Raw genomic sequence first — 16,010 nt, forward strand, 5'->3', positions numbered from 1 at the left:
TTAAAAATAAAACACATTGCGAGTGTTGAGCTAATACCCTGAAGCATTTCTCTGTCAATCATCACAATTTCATCTCCATCTTCATCAACAAATTCCAATGTGTATTCATCATCTTAATAATCACTTTTTACTCTGTCAAAATGTGTAAATACTTTTCAACTATGTTCACATCTGATTAATTAAAGCCTTTGATTGGATCTTATTATTAATAATTAAACTCAACCATTCAAACGGTTAGAACATTAATTTTTTCCAACTTTTTTTTCACACTTTTCTTTTCGTTCTCTACTCTTTAAATTGGATATTTTTTTAGAATAATTGAAATTAAATTTAATCTGATTGCGTTAATGATAATTCCTATTCAACAACGAAACAATTAGATGTTAAAACCTTTTTCAATTAAATGTTATTATAAACATTTCTTAATGCAACATTGATTATTGTTGAGGAAACAATTGTAATTACATCAATGGGAGTGGATTTTGGTTCAAAGTTACCTGAAAATTTGAGATAAAATTATTATCAACACCATGGTTACCATTAAATTGTAATTTGAATTGCAAACAACTTGCAAAGATTCAATTCGTAATAATAATAATCGTAAGGAAAGCAAATAAAAACCTCGTATCAAAGGAGATGCAATGGATTCGGAAGACGATGATTATGATGGAAAAGTTTCCATCATCATTACCATTATCATCGAATTCAGAATTTCCTGTTTCAATTTCGAAAAAAAAGTTTTTTTCTCTTCTGATAGTTTTTTTCTTCTCTCTCTCTCTCTCTCTCTCTCTCTCTCTCTCTCTCTCTCTCTCTCTCTCTCTCTGCTTCACCGTCATGATCATCATCCGATTCAAAAAGATGATGATGAATCTACGGTAATGAAAAAGTATCAGAATCTGATAGAAAGTGAGTGAAAACTTATTTAGAAAAACTCATCTTCCATTTCAACTGAACATTTTTATCCTCTCATGATGAAAATATAATATTTTCTTTCCCCACCAACACCCAAAGTCTAAATTTACCATCATGTTATCATGAAGTTCATTGGGTGAGGGAGATGATGAACAAATTCTGGACTTGAGAAAAAGAAAGAGAAAATTTTAACCTAAAAAAGTTTTCTCAAAATATATTATTATCATCATTTTCTGTTCATGTCCATTAACTGGTCATTTCATTGTTATTTTATTTTGATTTTCTCCCTTTTCTTCATCTTCTGTTGTTTGTTTGACCATTGAGAGTAAAATATAATTTATATTGTGGTCTAATGATCAAGAACAAGAGTCATCATCAACAGTTAACATTGAATTCTAACATTAACTGATGATCAAAATGATACTAATGATGATGAAGGCGAAAATGTTATTCTGCCAGTGGTCAGTTGTGGTGGTCAATTTTTGAAGAAAACTTTCCAATGTCCATGGAAACTTGAAAATCCTCCCTAATCAATAGATTGTAATGGTATTAACAGTTGACAAGAACAACAATTAGTTGATTCGGTTAACTTTTCTTGTCCAAGGTGAAGTTAATTTAATCTAATTTAAAGAGGTTCATCATCGCCATTCATCAATAAAGAAACTGATAGTTAATCAATTAACTGTTTGATCAACAAACAAAATGATAACAAATTGAAATCAAATTCAATTTAAAGGTAGATATTTTATCCGATGTACTTGACGACCGATAATCAAGATTAGGATTGAAATAAATGTAATAAGATTAATTGATTAACGTAAAGAAAGTTAATCACAATGTTACTTAAATAATAAATCTTACTCTTAATCAATGAACATAAAGTAATCATCTTAAAGGCCATCAAGAGGATTTTAACCAACAATTTATTTGATCAAAGTTGAACCTTGATTGTTGATTGTCAGTTTTTCACTCAATTGTAATTATTTATGATTATCATACAACAACAATACTGATCATTTGAACAGTTATCTTGAAGTTAATGTTTGTAATTAACTATCATTTGTTTTCATTAGTTGATAATATTTGACAATCAGTGAGAATCCATTTAACCATTGAAATTAATTTAAATCACAATGTGAACAGAAATGAAATAATTAACTACTTAATTCAGTTTCATTTTCACTTATTAATTGTCACATCATTCAACTGGTTATTCAATCATTGTAACAATAAGAAGGGGGAAAACAATAACGACAATTTAATAAGTTGATTAGTTTGGTTTCTATGAAATTAGTAATCATCATGATTGACAAACAATTAATCAACTTTGTTGTTTGTCTATCAAATTACATTGGACCGTCATTGTCGTGGCTCTTGTTTATTACAATTAACTAATTGTGATCATGATTATGGTGATGCTGATGGTTACTGTTAGTCTGATTATTATCCTAATGTTGTTGATCATCAATCAACTAATCATCATCTTAATCATGATAAACTATTAATCCACTAAACTTGATATCAACATTTAATATGGGAAACATTTACTTTGCTTTATCAAAGTAAATTGATCACGTAACATGTTTTAATTTGTCTTCTATTTAATCATAACAGTTACACAATTTAGTTTTTCCATAACAATCAGACTAATCAAGATAATCAAAATAATAACAATGATGATTATGATGATTGAAGAAAGAGGAAGATTAAATTGCAAAAGAATGAGCAGAAATAATAGAAGATACTTGAAGTTAATAAGGAAAATGATTAAGGATCAGAATTATTATCGATGCTCAGTCTTTGTCTTCGATTATCATGATTATTGTTGAGATTAATTGATTAACGTAAAGAAAGTTAATCACAATGTTACTTAAATAATAAATCTTACTCTTAATCAATGAACATAAAGTAATCATCTTAAAGGCCATCAAGAGGATTTTAACCAACAATTTATTTGATCAAAGTTGAACCTTGATTGTTGATTGTCAGTTTTTCACTCAATTGTAATTATTTATGATTATCATATAACAACAATACTGATCATTTGAACAGTTATCTTGAAGTTAATGTTTGTAATTAACTATCATTTGTTTTCATTAGTTGATAATATTTGACAATCAGTGAGAATCCATTTAACCATTGAAATTAATTTAAATCACAATGTGAACAGAAATGAAATAATTAACTACTTAATTCAGTTTCATTTTCACTTATTAATTGTCACATCATTCAACTGGTTATTCAATCATTGTAACAATAAGAAGGGGTAAAACAATAACGACAATTTAATAAGTTGATTAGTTTGGTTTCTATGAAATTAGTAATCATCATGATTGACAAACAATTAATCAACTTTGTTGTTTGTCTATCAAATTACATTGGACCGTCATTGTCGTGGCTCTTGTTTATTACAATTAACTAATTGTGATCATGATTATGGTGATGCTGATGGTTACTGTTAGTCTGATTATTATCCTAATGTTGTTGATCATCAATCAACTAATCATCATCTTAATCATGATAAACTATTAATCCACTAAACTTGATATCAACATTTAATATGGGAAACATTTACTTTGCTTTATCAAAGTAAATTGATCACGTAACATGTTTTAATTTGTCTTCTATTTAATCATAACAGTTACACAATTTAGTTTTTCCATAACAATCAGACTAATCAAGATAATCAAAATAATAACAATGATGATTATGATGATTGAAGAAAGAGGAAGATTAAATTGCAAAAGAATGAGCAGAAATAATAGAAGATACTTGAAGTTAATAAGGAAAATGATTAAGGATCAGAATTATTATCGATGCTCAGTCTTTGTCTTCGATTATCATGATTATTGTTATTGTTGAGATATTATTGTGATATTATTATCATGATTAGAATTATTATCAAAAGCAATTCTCACGCAATTCCACGAGAGACTCAAGATGGAGAGATATAAATGTTAATGATTATCTCAATTTCGTTTGGAAATTGTTCTCATTCAGTTGAGATTCATTCTGATTAAGTTGATTCAATTTTCATTTCTTTTTGCTTCTTCTTATTTCATCGTGATGATAATCGTGATGACGATGATGATGTCACAAATTTATCTTCATTTTTATTTCATCTCTAATCATGATTTTTGTCTCTTTTTCCTTCATATTGACTTAGGATTCAACTTGACATTCATATTCTGGACTCACAAATCTCTCTCTCTCTCTCTCTCTCTCTCTCTCTCTCTCTCTCTCTCTCTCTCTCTCTCGCTGTTTATTTGATCATTATTCATAAAACACAAGAGTCATGAAGAAAAACAATTTTATAACTGGAAAAGACGATGATTATGGTGATGAGAAATCATAGAATCAGGAATAAGAGATGAGAACATGGTAAAAAAGAAAAAGAATAAGAATAAGCAAAAGAATAAGAGAAAATTCTTGGTTAAGGTGAATTCCCTGGATTCCAAAGATATTCCGTGATCTTTAAGAATATTTTCCTCTCAATTTCAGTGTAATACTCGTATTTCTATGTGAGTATTCCGATAGATCAGGGAAAATGAAAGTTGAGATTATTTGGTGAACTTTTAACTTTGTTATTTGTTTTCTCTTCCCTTAGATTTCAATTATAAATTAATACAATCAGAACTGAATCATATTCTGATCATGGAACTAATTTTTAAATATTTGATTGTTCACTAATCTTGATTGTATTCTTACAATTTCGTTTGTTGTGTTCCTTTTTGGTTTCTACAAATGGCAAAAAAAGTTGATTAATTGATTAATTGGGATTTGAAGGTTAATCTGACACTGATTTTGAGATCCAGTTGATTAATTGGCTCGTATAAATTGTTAATAATTAAATAGCAGTTGGATGAGAAAATGGTATTGATTACAAAATATTTTCTGTCGTTGCAACATCATCTCAATGGTAATCAGGAAATTGAAGTTGATTTGTTCATTGGCTTTGATTGGTTTCGTCTGGATTTCATTGGTTGATTGTTAATTATCTTGTTTGATAAATTGTATCCAAATTGATTCAACAATATCCATGGAACAGAAAAAAAATTATTAATAATTGAAAAATATGGAATAAAAATCATTGAACATTTGATAAATTGTCGATTGTGAAAAAATTCTCGCAGAATTTTATCCGTTAATAATAATCATGCGTTTTCATCTCGAAAAATTTTACGTCTTATTGGGTCAATTTACTTGATTGTTAATTCACATTTGACACAATGGATTCCTTGTTCTTTTTGTTGTTGGCTTTTTGTATGGGGAAAACCTTTGATTGTCCTAGAAAATTTAGCTTCTGATTAAGACTTTGATTATAATGGAGATGATCGGTTTGTGTATAAGTGGAAAGTAAACCAAATCAACTTTTATATTGTTTGATTTGATTGTGGAAATAAATAAAAGATTAAATAACACAAAGAGATAAAAAGTAATAAGTTTTGTGTGAGTAGATATAAATTTGGAAAGTGTTTGTTTCCATTGTGATCACAATTGAGGGAATTACATTTATTGAGATGGATGCGTGTTTAATCCAGATCATCGTCATCCTTGTTCTTTTTATTGGGTGTACCTTCAATCACTATTTCGTCATGATCTGGAGCTCGTGGGAGAAACTCTTCGTCTGGTAAGAGAGTATCGAAGATTGATTTAGCTTCTTCAATCACGGAATCATAATCAAGCTCATTAACTGGAGGTGAAGTTACATAGAGATTCTGATATTTATCTGTAATATGAGTACAATCAGCTGTAGCTTGATTGTAATAACATGACCAAAGAAGCTTTGGTTTAACATTATTTTCGTCACCACTTTCAAAGTTAAACAATTTACGAGCAATTGGAAGTAAATCTTCTTTCGCGTTTCCTGTATATGAATCACACCACGCGTAAATAACGAATAGTCCTTTTGGAGCTATGAAACTGGCCCATGAAGCTTCAACAACCAAAATTGGAAAAGGTCCAGGGAATCGAAGTAAAGATTCGGCACTTTGAGAATACTTTAACGAGCCAGCAGAGATGAAAATAGCACGAGAAACGCTGTTTACTTGGTGAGGAACAAGAAGACTTTTGGGAACGTTTGACAGACTACAGACTAGATTTTGGCATTTAATTTGCTGAGAGCCGATAATTATACTGCTAATGACATCGTCCTTAGCAACAACTCCGTCAATTGACTTCTTAAGACAGTATGTCCCACCGAATACAGCACAAAGTCTAGAGAGAAGAAAAGGAAACGATTAAATCGACATTTAAATTGAGAATTGATTTAAATCTCTGATGACATTGATTTGGAATTTACTAACCGACAAAATGCTTGTGGGATCTCTCCACATCCATAGAACGGGAAAAGAAAAGGAGTGCTACCAAATCTTCCAGATGAACTGACAAATTTTTTCAAATGTTCCATAGCTTCTTGAGTTGGTGTTGATGGATCAACCATGGCCACTGAATTAAGAACAAGATGTTGAAGAAGAGGAGTGAAGCCTTTTGATCGAAGATAATCAATGAAAGGTTGTTCTTCAAAACCTTCGTATCCTTCAATTAGATCTGGTCGACGTTCCAATTCCAAGCAAAGGGTAATGAATCTCATGAGAACTCTTTTCTCAATCAATGAGGTATAACTATCATTGAAAATATCTTGCCGAGTACATGGGACATCCATTAACTCATCAGTTCCAGGTAAACATGAAAGAATCCGCTCAATAGAGCGAAATGAAAGATATCTACAAATGTTTGACGAAACAAGAAGATTAACCATAGATCCACGAGAATAAAGTAACCTTGGGACCAAATCAATACCCCAATTCCTTTCAGATGATAACCTTGACCAAGTCCATAATTCGGTTTCATCATCTTCTTCGTCATCTTCGCCCATTTCTTCAGGTGATTTCTCTTGAGGAGCTGGTTCTTCATTCAACACATATGAATTAACCTCCATATTAGAAATTAACTTTGTTCCTTCTTCCCATGGATAAATCATCTCACCAGCTGTTAGATTAACTCTACTTAAACTAAGACGAAGATTAGAGTTATGATTGTTGGATCTACGAGTGTTTAGATTAATTTGATCAGTAGGTTCTTGAGAAAATTCTTGTTGTAACTGTTGTTCTTGTTGTGGATCACCATTTCCAAGAGTATTTACAACTCCAATTGGTTTAGCCTGCTGATGACTCTGAGCCCATTCAGCTAATTGTGACAAAGTAAAACTAGTCCATTGATCTCCATAGTAATCGTTTGGATCAAGATGGAGAACTTTTTTCCCAATCCTTGAACAAGCAGTGGCCACAATAGATTCACACAGACCCGTTCCAATTACAACTAAATCATATTCGTCCTCAAATCTTGCTTCCATTTTATCAACAATTTAATCCACGAATTCACAAAAGGTAAAAAAATAACAAACACTTGACAAAAAATAATCAAAGATTTAATTGTAATCACAGGTGACACCACATGAGAATAGAAACAAAACAATTTAGCCAAAGTGGCGACATCAGGTGATCGATAAAACAAAATTCGAATTCTGTTTCCATAGCAACCGAACGGAAATGGAAACTTAATTTTTTCTTTTCTTTTTCTATTTAAACTCAATGATTTCTTGATGACAATTTAATTAATTTTCTAAGTTGAACTTTGTCACAATTTATCTGATCTTGTCTATGGGAGATGATCGTTAAATATGTAAATTAGTTTTAGTTGTTGTCTTGTCAACATTTCCATCCTTCTCTTTTACATGAAAATGTGATCTCAATGTGGTTTCAAGATGGAAAATCTTGATTGTTATGTTTTGGTCTTGATGATCGGCAATAAGGGTAAGATAATTATTCATTTTTCTGTGTTCACATTTTCATCTGTTTGTTGATAATTTTGTTTTAAATTGTTCCACTTTGTCTCTTTTCTAGTTTGATGAAGGTTCCAAGACTCTTTCGGCCTTCAAATGGTTCAATGAATCGTTGCGATGGTTTCAATCTCTATCAGGGTAATTACTCAAATTTTCAATCATTTAAATTCTTCCAGACAACATGATGAAAACCCCGACTATCGACTGTATTCTATGATGATACGAAACGGATCCGCTTTCCTGAATCATTCCCAATCCTTTAAGAAATTAGATTATTTTACTCTCTTACTAATACTATGATTTTTCATCTAAATAGCTCCAATTACCATTGATGCTGATTGATCTATGATTCAACATTTATTCAATTTCACTTTAAGGTTAGTAAATTATCTTAGTTTTGATTACTTTTGATTACTTTCTATTATGATGATTATCACCTAGGCACCTCTTGTCTGATCGAAATGATCGTATTTAGGATTTATTTCTGAATAATTGAAATCTACTCACTTTAGTTATTTAATTTGAAGATTTTAACCATTTTTCTCATTTTTATTTCAGATCCAATTCAAACTCCTACAAACGATTATCCTCTGAGTGTCTGCTGATTCATTGTTGATAATTTGATTAAATTACTCTTATTGTTTTTGAAAATACACTTTGTACCATGTCTGTTTTAATTGATATGCAATGAGAAATACACTTTGATCAATTGAATCTCTAAATTTAATAAAAGTGATTATATTGTCAAACTTTTAGACGGTATCAGTTTTCATCATTTCCCTTAACATAACAGTTGCATAAGCTGAGGTGGGTAATGTAATTGATAATTTCAAAGCCTTTTTAGATCCTTGGGTTGGTTCTAATTGTTTTTCCCTTAAAATATCGAGATCCGATGCGAAAAGTGGTTTAGTATTGTCTTCATAAGAAACTATTTCCATTTCCATATCCGTTGGTCTACACAAGAGTTTACGATAAGTTCCAGAGAGATGAAGATCTTTCTGTTTGATATTAAAAGTTTCCACGGTGATTCCATCGGCCTCCAAAAGTTCATTCAGTTTGGTGGTGACCTCGTTTTCGGGTAAAATGGACGAGACTCCAAGAATGGGCAACACAACGTCTTCGATTGATGCGGTGGTGACATCATTTTCCGTGGCAACTCGAGGTTTAATTTGTTTATCCGTTTGGTCGAGTTTATCTTTCTCACTGATTAGCAAGTCTCCGGCCACAACCTTTAAACCATAACGTTGAATCCTAAATGAGGCCATTTGATTGAAAAGTAAACTTTGATAAGCATGAAGGTACAACATCCTTTGATTGCGAGTAATTTGACAAAATCCGGCGAAATAGTTATTATTTGATCCACTTTTAATGATCCCTTTCATGATTCGTGCCTCTCGACTGTTACGATAATTCAATTCCTTTAGGACTAGTTCGGGATTTCTCGTTTCTTTCCAAATTTTCATCGACTGATTGAAACTTGCCAATTGTCCACTTCTACTCGATTCAATGTCCACTTTTTTCTCACATAGAATTAAATCTAAAACAGTTAACCAATCTTCCTTGAGAACAGCTAATCCAATGGAATGTGAAGGTGAACTGTTCATACCGAATCTTTGGGTTCCAAAGTAGTTTATGAATCCTTTTTCTCGAACATTTTGAAATGCATGGTGAATATCATCTTCTTGGTTATAAATTAGATCTCTCATGACAAGATCGAATCTATTACCAGTCGCTTGACCCAATCGAATTGGTTCTCGTTCAAAAGTAATATTTCCAATCATGATGGCTGATATGTTTTTACCCAAGATATTATTTAGATCAAATAGTTTATCCAAATTCTGTCGATACGATGAAATCTTTTGCGTTGATATACTTCGCTTGTCTTTTGTACCGGCGTAAGTGAAAGCTTTAGGTGGTCTTCCTGTGAATCGAGAAATCTTTTCAATTGCTTCTAAAGTCCCATGGTTTTCTTGATAAAGCACAAAATGGACAAAATTAGGTTTGCCAACAGGCCAATCAACGGAACGTTGTCTAGCATTCTGTCCTTTCCTCATGACCAAAATTACCTTAACACCATCTTTATCGGCGTAATTAGATTCTAAACCAGTGTATTTTTCTTTGATGTATTTGTGGATTTGAGTTCTTTCATCTTTCTGTAATCCATCAACCGAAATCTCAACCTTATCGGCATTTTTATCGATAGATAATTCTGATAGTTTATGTTGAAGCTCAGGGGTTATTATGGACATCGTGGGGCCAGTTGCGGTTTCAACAGGTTTGTTGTCATCTATTGGTTGCTTGGTGTCGGTTAATTTCACAATTTGACCTGATTGGTCAATCTCATGGACAATAAAATCAGAGTAACGTTGTTTTATCTCTCCAGTAAAACCTCGATGGTCACCAAGATATTCACTGATAAAGGCTTCTTTTTCCGATACCTTGTATGTTTTATACAAATGATCTGATCGCATTTCCGATTTTAAATCATCGCGTTCAACACTACTCTCATCAATTCCAATTTCTTCTTCATCTTCACCAAATTCAGGGTCATAATCATCAATCTCTTGATGGTCATCGTCCAATTTCATCCTTTTGGCAGCATATTCATGGTCACTTGGTACTGATGAATATCCAACAGTTGAGGTAGATTCATATGGCTTGTAAACACCTTTGGTCGGTGAAGAACCAGAGCTCATGGTAACACGAGTTAACGAATTAAACACTGGATTAATCAACAATCTTGACGTAAACAATTTAACTAAAGGATGAAATCTCATCCAAAGAATCAACTAATCAATAAACTGGAAAAAAAAGAAAAAAATTAACAAAAAAATTGATCAAAACAATTAGCAAAAGTGAATAAGAGTAACAAGCATTTACTCATCATGGGTCATCCTTACCTCTTAATGGAGATGAAAATAGAAATGTTCATGTCATTTAAAATGTAGATTAAAGAAATAAATCGGTGCGAGTGGTGATCGATTAAAATTGAATAAAACAATTAATAAAATGAGAACAAAAAATAAGAGGAAATTAATTGTTAACAATTAAGAAAGAGAAAGAAAAGCAAAGCAAAAAATGAAAACAAAATCTTTTCTAACAAAGTGGTTGTCATGAAATTCAAAAAGCGAAAGGCGCCAAACAAGATTCTCTTTTCGATTAATTTAAATTTCTTTTAGCAATTGGATCGCTTTTTATATTCTTTTAATGTAATTTCATCAATTGTACTGTCTTTTTGGATTCCCTTTTAATTATTTACAATTATTTATATTTCAAGTTGATTTGCTTATTTGATTAACTTAAACGATCTGAATGTTATAACAATGGTGATTAAAGTTGGCTTCAAATGATTTATATGAATACATTTTTGTGGGAAAAAAATTATTTCGGTGATTTAAATTTAAAAGAAAATGTTAATTTGATTTATCCACCTCGTTGTGTGGACATTTGATCAAATTTAATTCCACATGGATTCTGTTGGAACGATAATTTGAATCCTCGGCCGACATTTCGAGAGTCACTTACAAAACGAGCGATAAAAGGTCCAGCTCCAGTGTCTATTTGTAATATAACGAAATTAATATGATAAAGTTAATTAGTTGAAGTTAGTTACTCACCGATTACTGGTGCATCTTGATTTGGACTTTGATCGACACCTCGGATATTGAGGCGACTTCCACAAAATCGGACTCCATTTAGTTGGATATAATCGTAAGCACATCGGGTCAGTCCAGCTCCAGCAACCGATTGGTCAAATGTTGGTGAATTGTCTGGACATTTGAAAGGGTAAAGATGAAATTATTTGTTCTTATCAATGGTCAAGATATCAGATCTTTGATTCTTCACTTACTTGGACCGAAATTGACGATTTCGAAAGGAGTGAAGGTACTGTTAACGCTATACGATTGAGTACAAAATCCGTTTTCTTTTCTAAAGCAAATGGCATAATCCATTCCATTCAAATATGTCGCATCGAGAAATAATTGACCAGATTGGCCTGATTGAGGATTAGTACTGGAGAAATCTTGAAACTGTGAAGTTTCGTAATTGAAACTCGAAAACATCCCTGACGGTCCAGTATAATATTGTAAACAGTTGGACGGAGCCTTCGATGGATTAGTACATTCGATCTGAGTAATTTGTATATTCCACCTTCGATATCCAGGTCCATTTGTAATCACTCTGAATGTGAACGGACCTTGAGCCCCATCAACATCCATGTAAACTGAAATTAATCAAATTCGATTAATCAACGACAGTGAAAACATTAAATCGACCGAAAATATAATAGAATCGATACTAACCATGAGTCCCTGAATTACGTCCACAAATTGGGGGAACAAGTGAATTTGAATTTTGTCCTGAGACCATAAACTTATCAACATCGCAATTACCACCAATTGGACGATTAATTTCAAAATCGACAAAATCTAATCTCAATTGACAAATTTTGTACAATGAAGCCGCTCGATTCATGGTCAAGGTACAAATTGTTGATCCATTGTAAGGTGATGGATAAGCAGGATTAGTGAAATAGGTACTGTTCATTGAAGAAACGGCATCACAAGTTCGTGGAACTGTAAATCCGAAATTAATAGAAGGATGAATTGACCTGATACTAAATGAATCTGATTAATTTACTTACACACACAACAAACATTGGAAACGCCACATTTACCAATCGCGACTCCGCCAAGAGAGCGACATGAAATTGATGAATAACAAGTGCCCATCATTGAAGAAGTTGTCGCACTCGGAGTACCAGGAATCAGCGAAGTGACCGTACATGCTGGTCCAGCGAATCCAATGAAACACAACGAGTAATCTAATTGTTGGAAAGGGAAAACAATTAAACCAATAAGACACAATTGATCAGGAAACGAATTGATTGTAAAAAAAAGTTAACCATACCAGTTTTGAGTAACAAGTAAAGGAGAGTGTAAATATTGAGTCCAATTAACTGTGAATTGGTCATAATTTAGCAAGTTGATTATTGATTAGCAGCAATGAACAGAATCAAAACAATTGATCAAAATCCAATCGTAAAGTTTAACTAAAGTAGTTGGTTTAAAGTTACAAGGCCTTAATCATGTTGTTACTTATCGGCCTAAACCAATTGCGGATATGAAGGTGATGAGGATGAAGATTAGGATGATGTGAATGGTGATGAATGAATTGGTTGTGATCTATGAATAGTGTTAAGGTGCCGAGACCTGTTACAATTTAGATTGTCAAAGTGCTTTGAGGTGATAAAGAAAAGGATTAGGACATAAAAGGCCAAAAGTTAATCATCACTTTATTGTTGATAATGATTAGATTGTTATTGTTAATCGTGTTGATGATGAGGTAAGGATGAGGAAGATATTATTGGTATGACAATTTCCAACGTTGATTTTCAATTGTAACTGTCAGATGAAAAGAGTGGAAGATTTAATTGTAATCAGAAATATTATCTTCATTATTATCATGATTAAACAATGAGCTGATTAACAAAAGGTGATGATATGATTTAAATAAGCATAGAGGGTTATTTTTATTACTGATTTGGTTTGATGAACTAGGCTCACGTAATTGTTACCGTTACAATTAGTGTATTAACTTACCCGAGACTAATTGTGAATCTTTTTGCTGGAAAATTAATTGTAACAATCTAATAATTAACCTAGTTACTTATTTAGTTTAATTCTCGCTTCGGATTAATTTTGTTTCCTTCTTTGACCATAAATGACCACTAATTGTTATTTTTTTTGTCCATTAAAAGTACAATTAACACATTCTATTGATATTATTAACACAATTAAATATATAATCTATGTTAACATGATTAATTAAATTATTTATTTCTGATTAATGATGATAAACAATTAGGCCAAACAAAAGTATCGAGTTGATAAATGTTCAAATCTGATTCAAATGAAATTAGAGGGAAAAACAAATGATCAATTTATTGTATACAGTTAACTTGATTGGAAAAAATTATTTCGAATCAAACTTAACTTAATTAAATCGAAGCTGAAAACAAAACAATCAACGAAAAATAAACAATAAATTTATAATTGTTAATTAACTCTACTTCTAACTAAGAAGCAGAGTGGCGCAGCGGAAGCGTGCTGGGCCCATAACCCAGAGGTCCGTGGATCGAAACCACGCTCTGCTAACTTAACCTTTTTGCTTAAATTTCTTTGTAATTCTTTTATTAATTAGAATTTTTTCTTTCCAATTAATTTTTATCGATGAGAAAATACTCTAATCAACACTCAAATGAACAAATTGCTTTCAATTATCTGCTATATTCTATTATTGTTGTTTGCAACTTTTCATCAAAATGTATTGATGAATGTTAACAACGAAATTCGTGAAAAATATTGTGGTCAAGGTTCGAGATATTAAATGTTAAGGTCATTGAATTCTTGGGAATCACTGATTAAATGATATTTCCATCCCTTAACAATTAAAACTCGGTTGATCTTAATTGCCCATTCGGTTCAATAGTAATTCCAACTTGGTCGCTATAGAGATGAAGCTGAGACATGAAAGTGAATCTGTTGATCACTTTTGCTTTGTTATTGTTCAGTTAATTTTTTATTCTATTTCATTTCAATTCTCATATTAATTTTATCTTAATTTTTTATTATTCTGTTCAATTTTTATCATAGTTTTAATAGTTTACCATCTTAATTATTGTTCCATTATTCTGGATTCTCCAATTCTTGTTTTTCTTCAGGATCAATTTCCAGTTTCTATTCAAAAGCCTCAATCATATGGTAAATGTTTGTTTACCTTTTTTTTACTCTTCTCATTTAATTAATTTGTATTTTTTTATTATTCCAGGTTTCTAATTACTAATTAACATCATCTTTACCATAATTTATTGTAATCAACGAGTCATCTGGATCAATAATTAAGTAAAATTCCAAGTGAACATGATGTTTGGAAAAATTTGAAGTCCTCATCTGTTTACTTCAATTCTCATTATCTGTTATTTTAATTACCTTTTTTATACTCATTGGTCACTAATTGGTCACCTTTCATCTACTAAATGTTTAACAAGTGTCCCGGTATTTACTGTGGTCGAGTAATATTTGACAATGAGACAATCTCTCAGTGTATGGTAAGCAATCAATTGATTTCTTTTATTATTTTTATTGTCACAGTTTTCATTTTTCCATTTTCCATTTCATCTCAATAGTCTTGTCCAAGTGGAACTCGAAGCTCAACATCTTACCCTTTCACACCATCGACCGAGATTAAAGTACCATCACAATGTATCGAATGCTCAGAAACTCTCGGAGCCCATGATTGGTTTTATCTCGGATTCATGGCTCTCATTCTGTTAATCATGGAATGGTACATAATCGATTACTCAATTAGACGCCGTCATCTTCCCTTCGAGGTTTTAATCGTTCATCTAAGTGCTCTTGTCGAGATCAGTCTTGCTGCTTTATTAACTCTTCTCTCATTCTCAACTCCCGTCGGCTCATTAAATCTAAAATGCTGTGGGGCTTATCGAATAGCCGATTGGTACACCCTCTTCTTCAATCCGAGTGTTAATTTCAAAGACACAATTCGATGTGCTCAGGAAGCTGTTTATCCACTTTACTCGATGATTTTTCTTTTCTATTTTCTTTGTCTAGCCCATTTAATTACAATTCGACCTTGGGTAATTCGCTGGGTCTCCGATTCTAGAGCACCAAACACAATTTACTTAACTCTCTACGTTATACCAGCTTTAACCGTTTCTCATGCTCTTTTTTCTGGTCTCATTTGTAAGTCAATTCAAAATTTTATCTCTAATCAACTTACTAATTATTACTCTTTTTTTTTTCATTATATCTTTCAGATTATTCGTTTCCATTTCTGACACTTGTTAGCTCAACCATTTCCATCGCTGCTCATTTCGCTTATCGATTAGATCAAAGTATGGAAGCCTTGTTTCTAAAATCATTTGAAAATATTCGCAGCATGATTATCCTCTTTGGCCATTGGTTGTTACATGCATATGGAATCGTTTCATTGACTAAATTTAAAAATCCCGTTATGGATTCACTCATTTTACTTCTTGTTCCCTTTCCTTCAGCTTTTTACATTTTGACTTCCAAATTTAGTGATCCAAGTAAACTTCATCTTCATTGAATTGACACTTTGTATTTCAAATAAACAATTGTTCATAGGTAAACACAAGACAAACATCTCATCACTCTAATTTACTACCAAATTTCAACCGGAAAATCTTAATTAGTAAATGATACAGATT

At 31.7% G+C, this 16,010-nt stretch overlaps 4 protein-coding genes, 1 long non-coding RNA gene and 1 other non-coding gene across 6 annotated transcripts; 3 read left to right on the forward strand and 3 right to left on the reverse strand.

Moving 5' to 3' along the window:
- Positions 1-4,210: 4,210 nt before the first annotated feature.
- Positions 4,211-7,369, reverse strand: LOC128396406 (rab proteins geranylgeranyltransferase component A-like). Its single transcript, XM_053356984.1, has 2 exons — positions 6,219-7,369; positions 4,211-6,129 (listed from the first exon to the last, which is right to left on the reverse strand). Exons 1-2 carry the CDS (start codon positions 7,265-7,267, stop codon positions 5,445-5,447), a joined length of 1,734 nt encoding a protein of 577 aa, XP_053212959.1. The 5' UTR covers positions 7,268-7,369; the 3' UTR covers positions 4,211-5,444.
- Positions 7,370-7,478: 109 nt separating this feature from the next.
- LOC128396408 (uncharacterized) lies at positions 7,479-8,505 on the forward strand. The gene is made up of 4 exons (XR_008326792.1): positions 7,479-7,727; positions 7,818-7,894; positions 8,073-8,133; positions 8,315-8,505. It is a non-coding gene; the product is annotated as an uncharacterized LOC128396408 (long non-coding RNA).
- LOC128396405 (pseudouridylate synthase 7 homolog) lies at positions 8,392-10,806 on the reverse strand. The gene is made up of 2 exons (XM_053356982.1): positions 10,657-10,806; positions 8,392-10,557 (listed from the first exon to the last, which is right to left on the reverse strand). Exon 2 carries the CDS (start codon positions 10,531-10,533, stop codon positions 8,509-8,511), a length of 2,025 nt encoding a protein of 674 aa, XP_053212957.1. The 5' UTR covers positions 10,534-10,557; positions 10,657-10,806; the 3' UTR covers positions 8,392-8,508.
- Positions 10,807-10,938: 132 nt separating this feature from the next.
- LOC128396407 (uncharacterized) lies at positions 10,939-13,138 on the reverse strand. The gene is made up of 6 exons (XM_053356985.1): positions 12,668-13,138; positions 12,402-12,581; positions 12,061-12,333; positions 11,607-11,981; positions 11,374-11,526; positions 10,939-11,313 (listed from the first exon to the last, which is right to left on the reverse strand). Exons 1-6 carry the CDS (start codon positions 12,729-12,731, stop codon positions 11,180-11,182), a joined length of 1,179 nt encoding a protein of 392 aa, XP_053212960.1. The 5' UTR covers positions 12,732-13,138; the 3' UTR covers positions 10,939-11,179.
- Positions 13,139-13,841: 703 nt separating this feature from the next.
- Trnam-cau (transfer RNA methionine (anticodon CAU)) lies at positions 13,842-13,913 on the forward strand. The gene has a single exon. It is a non-coding gene; the product is annotated as a tRNA-Met (tRNA).
- A 169-nt stretch (positions 13,914-14,082) lies between these two features.
- LOC128396539 (JNK1/MAPK8-associated membrane protein-like) lies at positions 14,083-15,943 on the forward strand. Its single transcript, XM_053357134.1, has 4 exons — positions 14,083-14,520; positions 14,588-14,867; positions 14,946-15,522; positions 15,597-15,943. The coding sequence occupies exons 2-4, from the start codon at positions 14,796-14,798 to the stop codon at positions 15,887-15,889; spliced, it is 942 nt and encodes a 313-aa protein (XP_053213109.1). The 5' UTR covers positions 14,083-14,520; positions 14,588-14,795; the 3' UTR covers positions 15,890-15,943.
- Positions 15,944-16,010: the final 67 nt, after the last annotated feature.

Source organism: Panonychus citri, unplaced genomic scaffold, assembly GCF_014898815.1.
Source record: "Panonychus citri isolate SS breed McGregor unplaced genomic scaffold, ASM1489881v1 Contig00144, whole genome shotgun sequence".
Classification (NCBI taxonomy): domain Eukaryota; kingdom Metazoa; phylum Arthropoda; class Arachnida; order Trombidiformes; family Tetranychidae; genus Panonychus; species Panonychus citri.

Coding starts and splice junctions, on each gene's coding strand:
- LOC128396406 (XM_053356984.1), bottom strand. CDS start 7,267: ATGGAAGCAAGATTTGAGGACGAATATGATTTAGTTGTAATTGGAACG. Junction 6,130..6,218: donor ATCCCACAAGCATTTTGTCG/GTTAGTAAATTC, acceptor TCTTCTCTCTAG/ACTTTGTGCTGTATTCGGTG.
- LOC128396405 (XM_053356982.1), bottom strand. CDS start 10,533: ATGAGATTTCATCCTTTAGTTAAATTGTTTACGTCAAGATTGTTGATT.
- LOC128396539 (XM_053357134.1), top strand. CDS start 14,796: ATGTTTAACAAGTGTCCCGGTATTTACTGTGGTCGAGTAATATTTGAC. Junction 14,868..14,945: donor AGACAATCTCTCAGTGTATG/GTAAGCAATCAA, acceptor TCATCTCAATAG/TCTTGTCCAAGTGGAACTCG. Junction 15,523..15,596: donor TCTTTTTTCTGGTCTCATTT/GTAAGTCAATTC, acceptor TATATCTTTCAG/ATTATTCGTTTCCATTTCTG.
- LOC128396407 (XM_053356985.1), bottom strand. CDS start 12,731: ATGACCAATTCACAGTTAATTGGACTCAATATTTACACTCTCCTTTAC. Junction 12,582..12,667: donor TTACTTGTTACTCAAAACTG/GTATGGTTAACT, acceptor TCCAACAATTAG/ATTACTCGTTGTGTTTCATT. Junction 11,527..11,606: donor AATCGTCAATTTCGGTCCAA/GTAAGTGAAGAA, acceptor TCAAATGTCCAG/ACAATTCACCAACATTTGAC.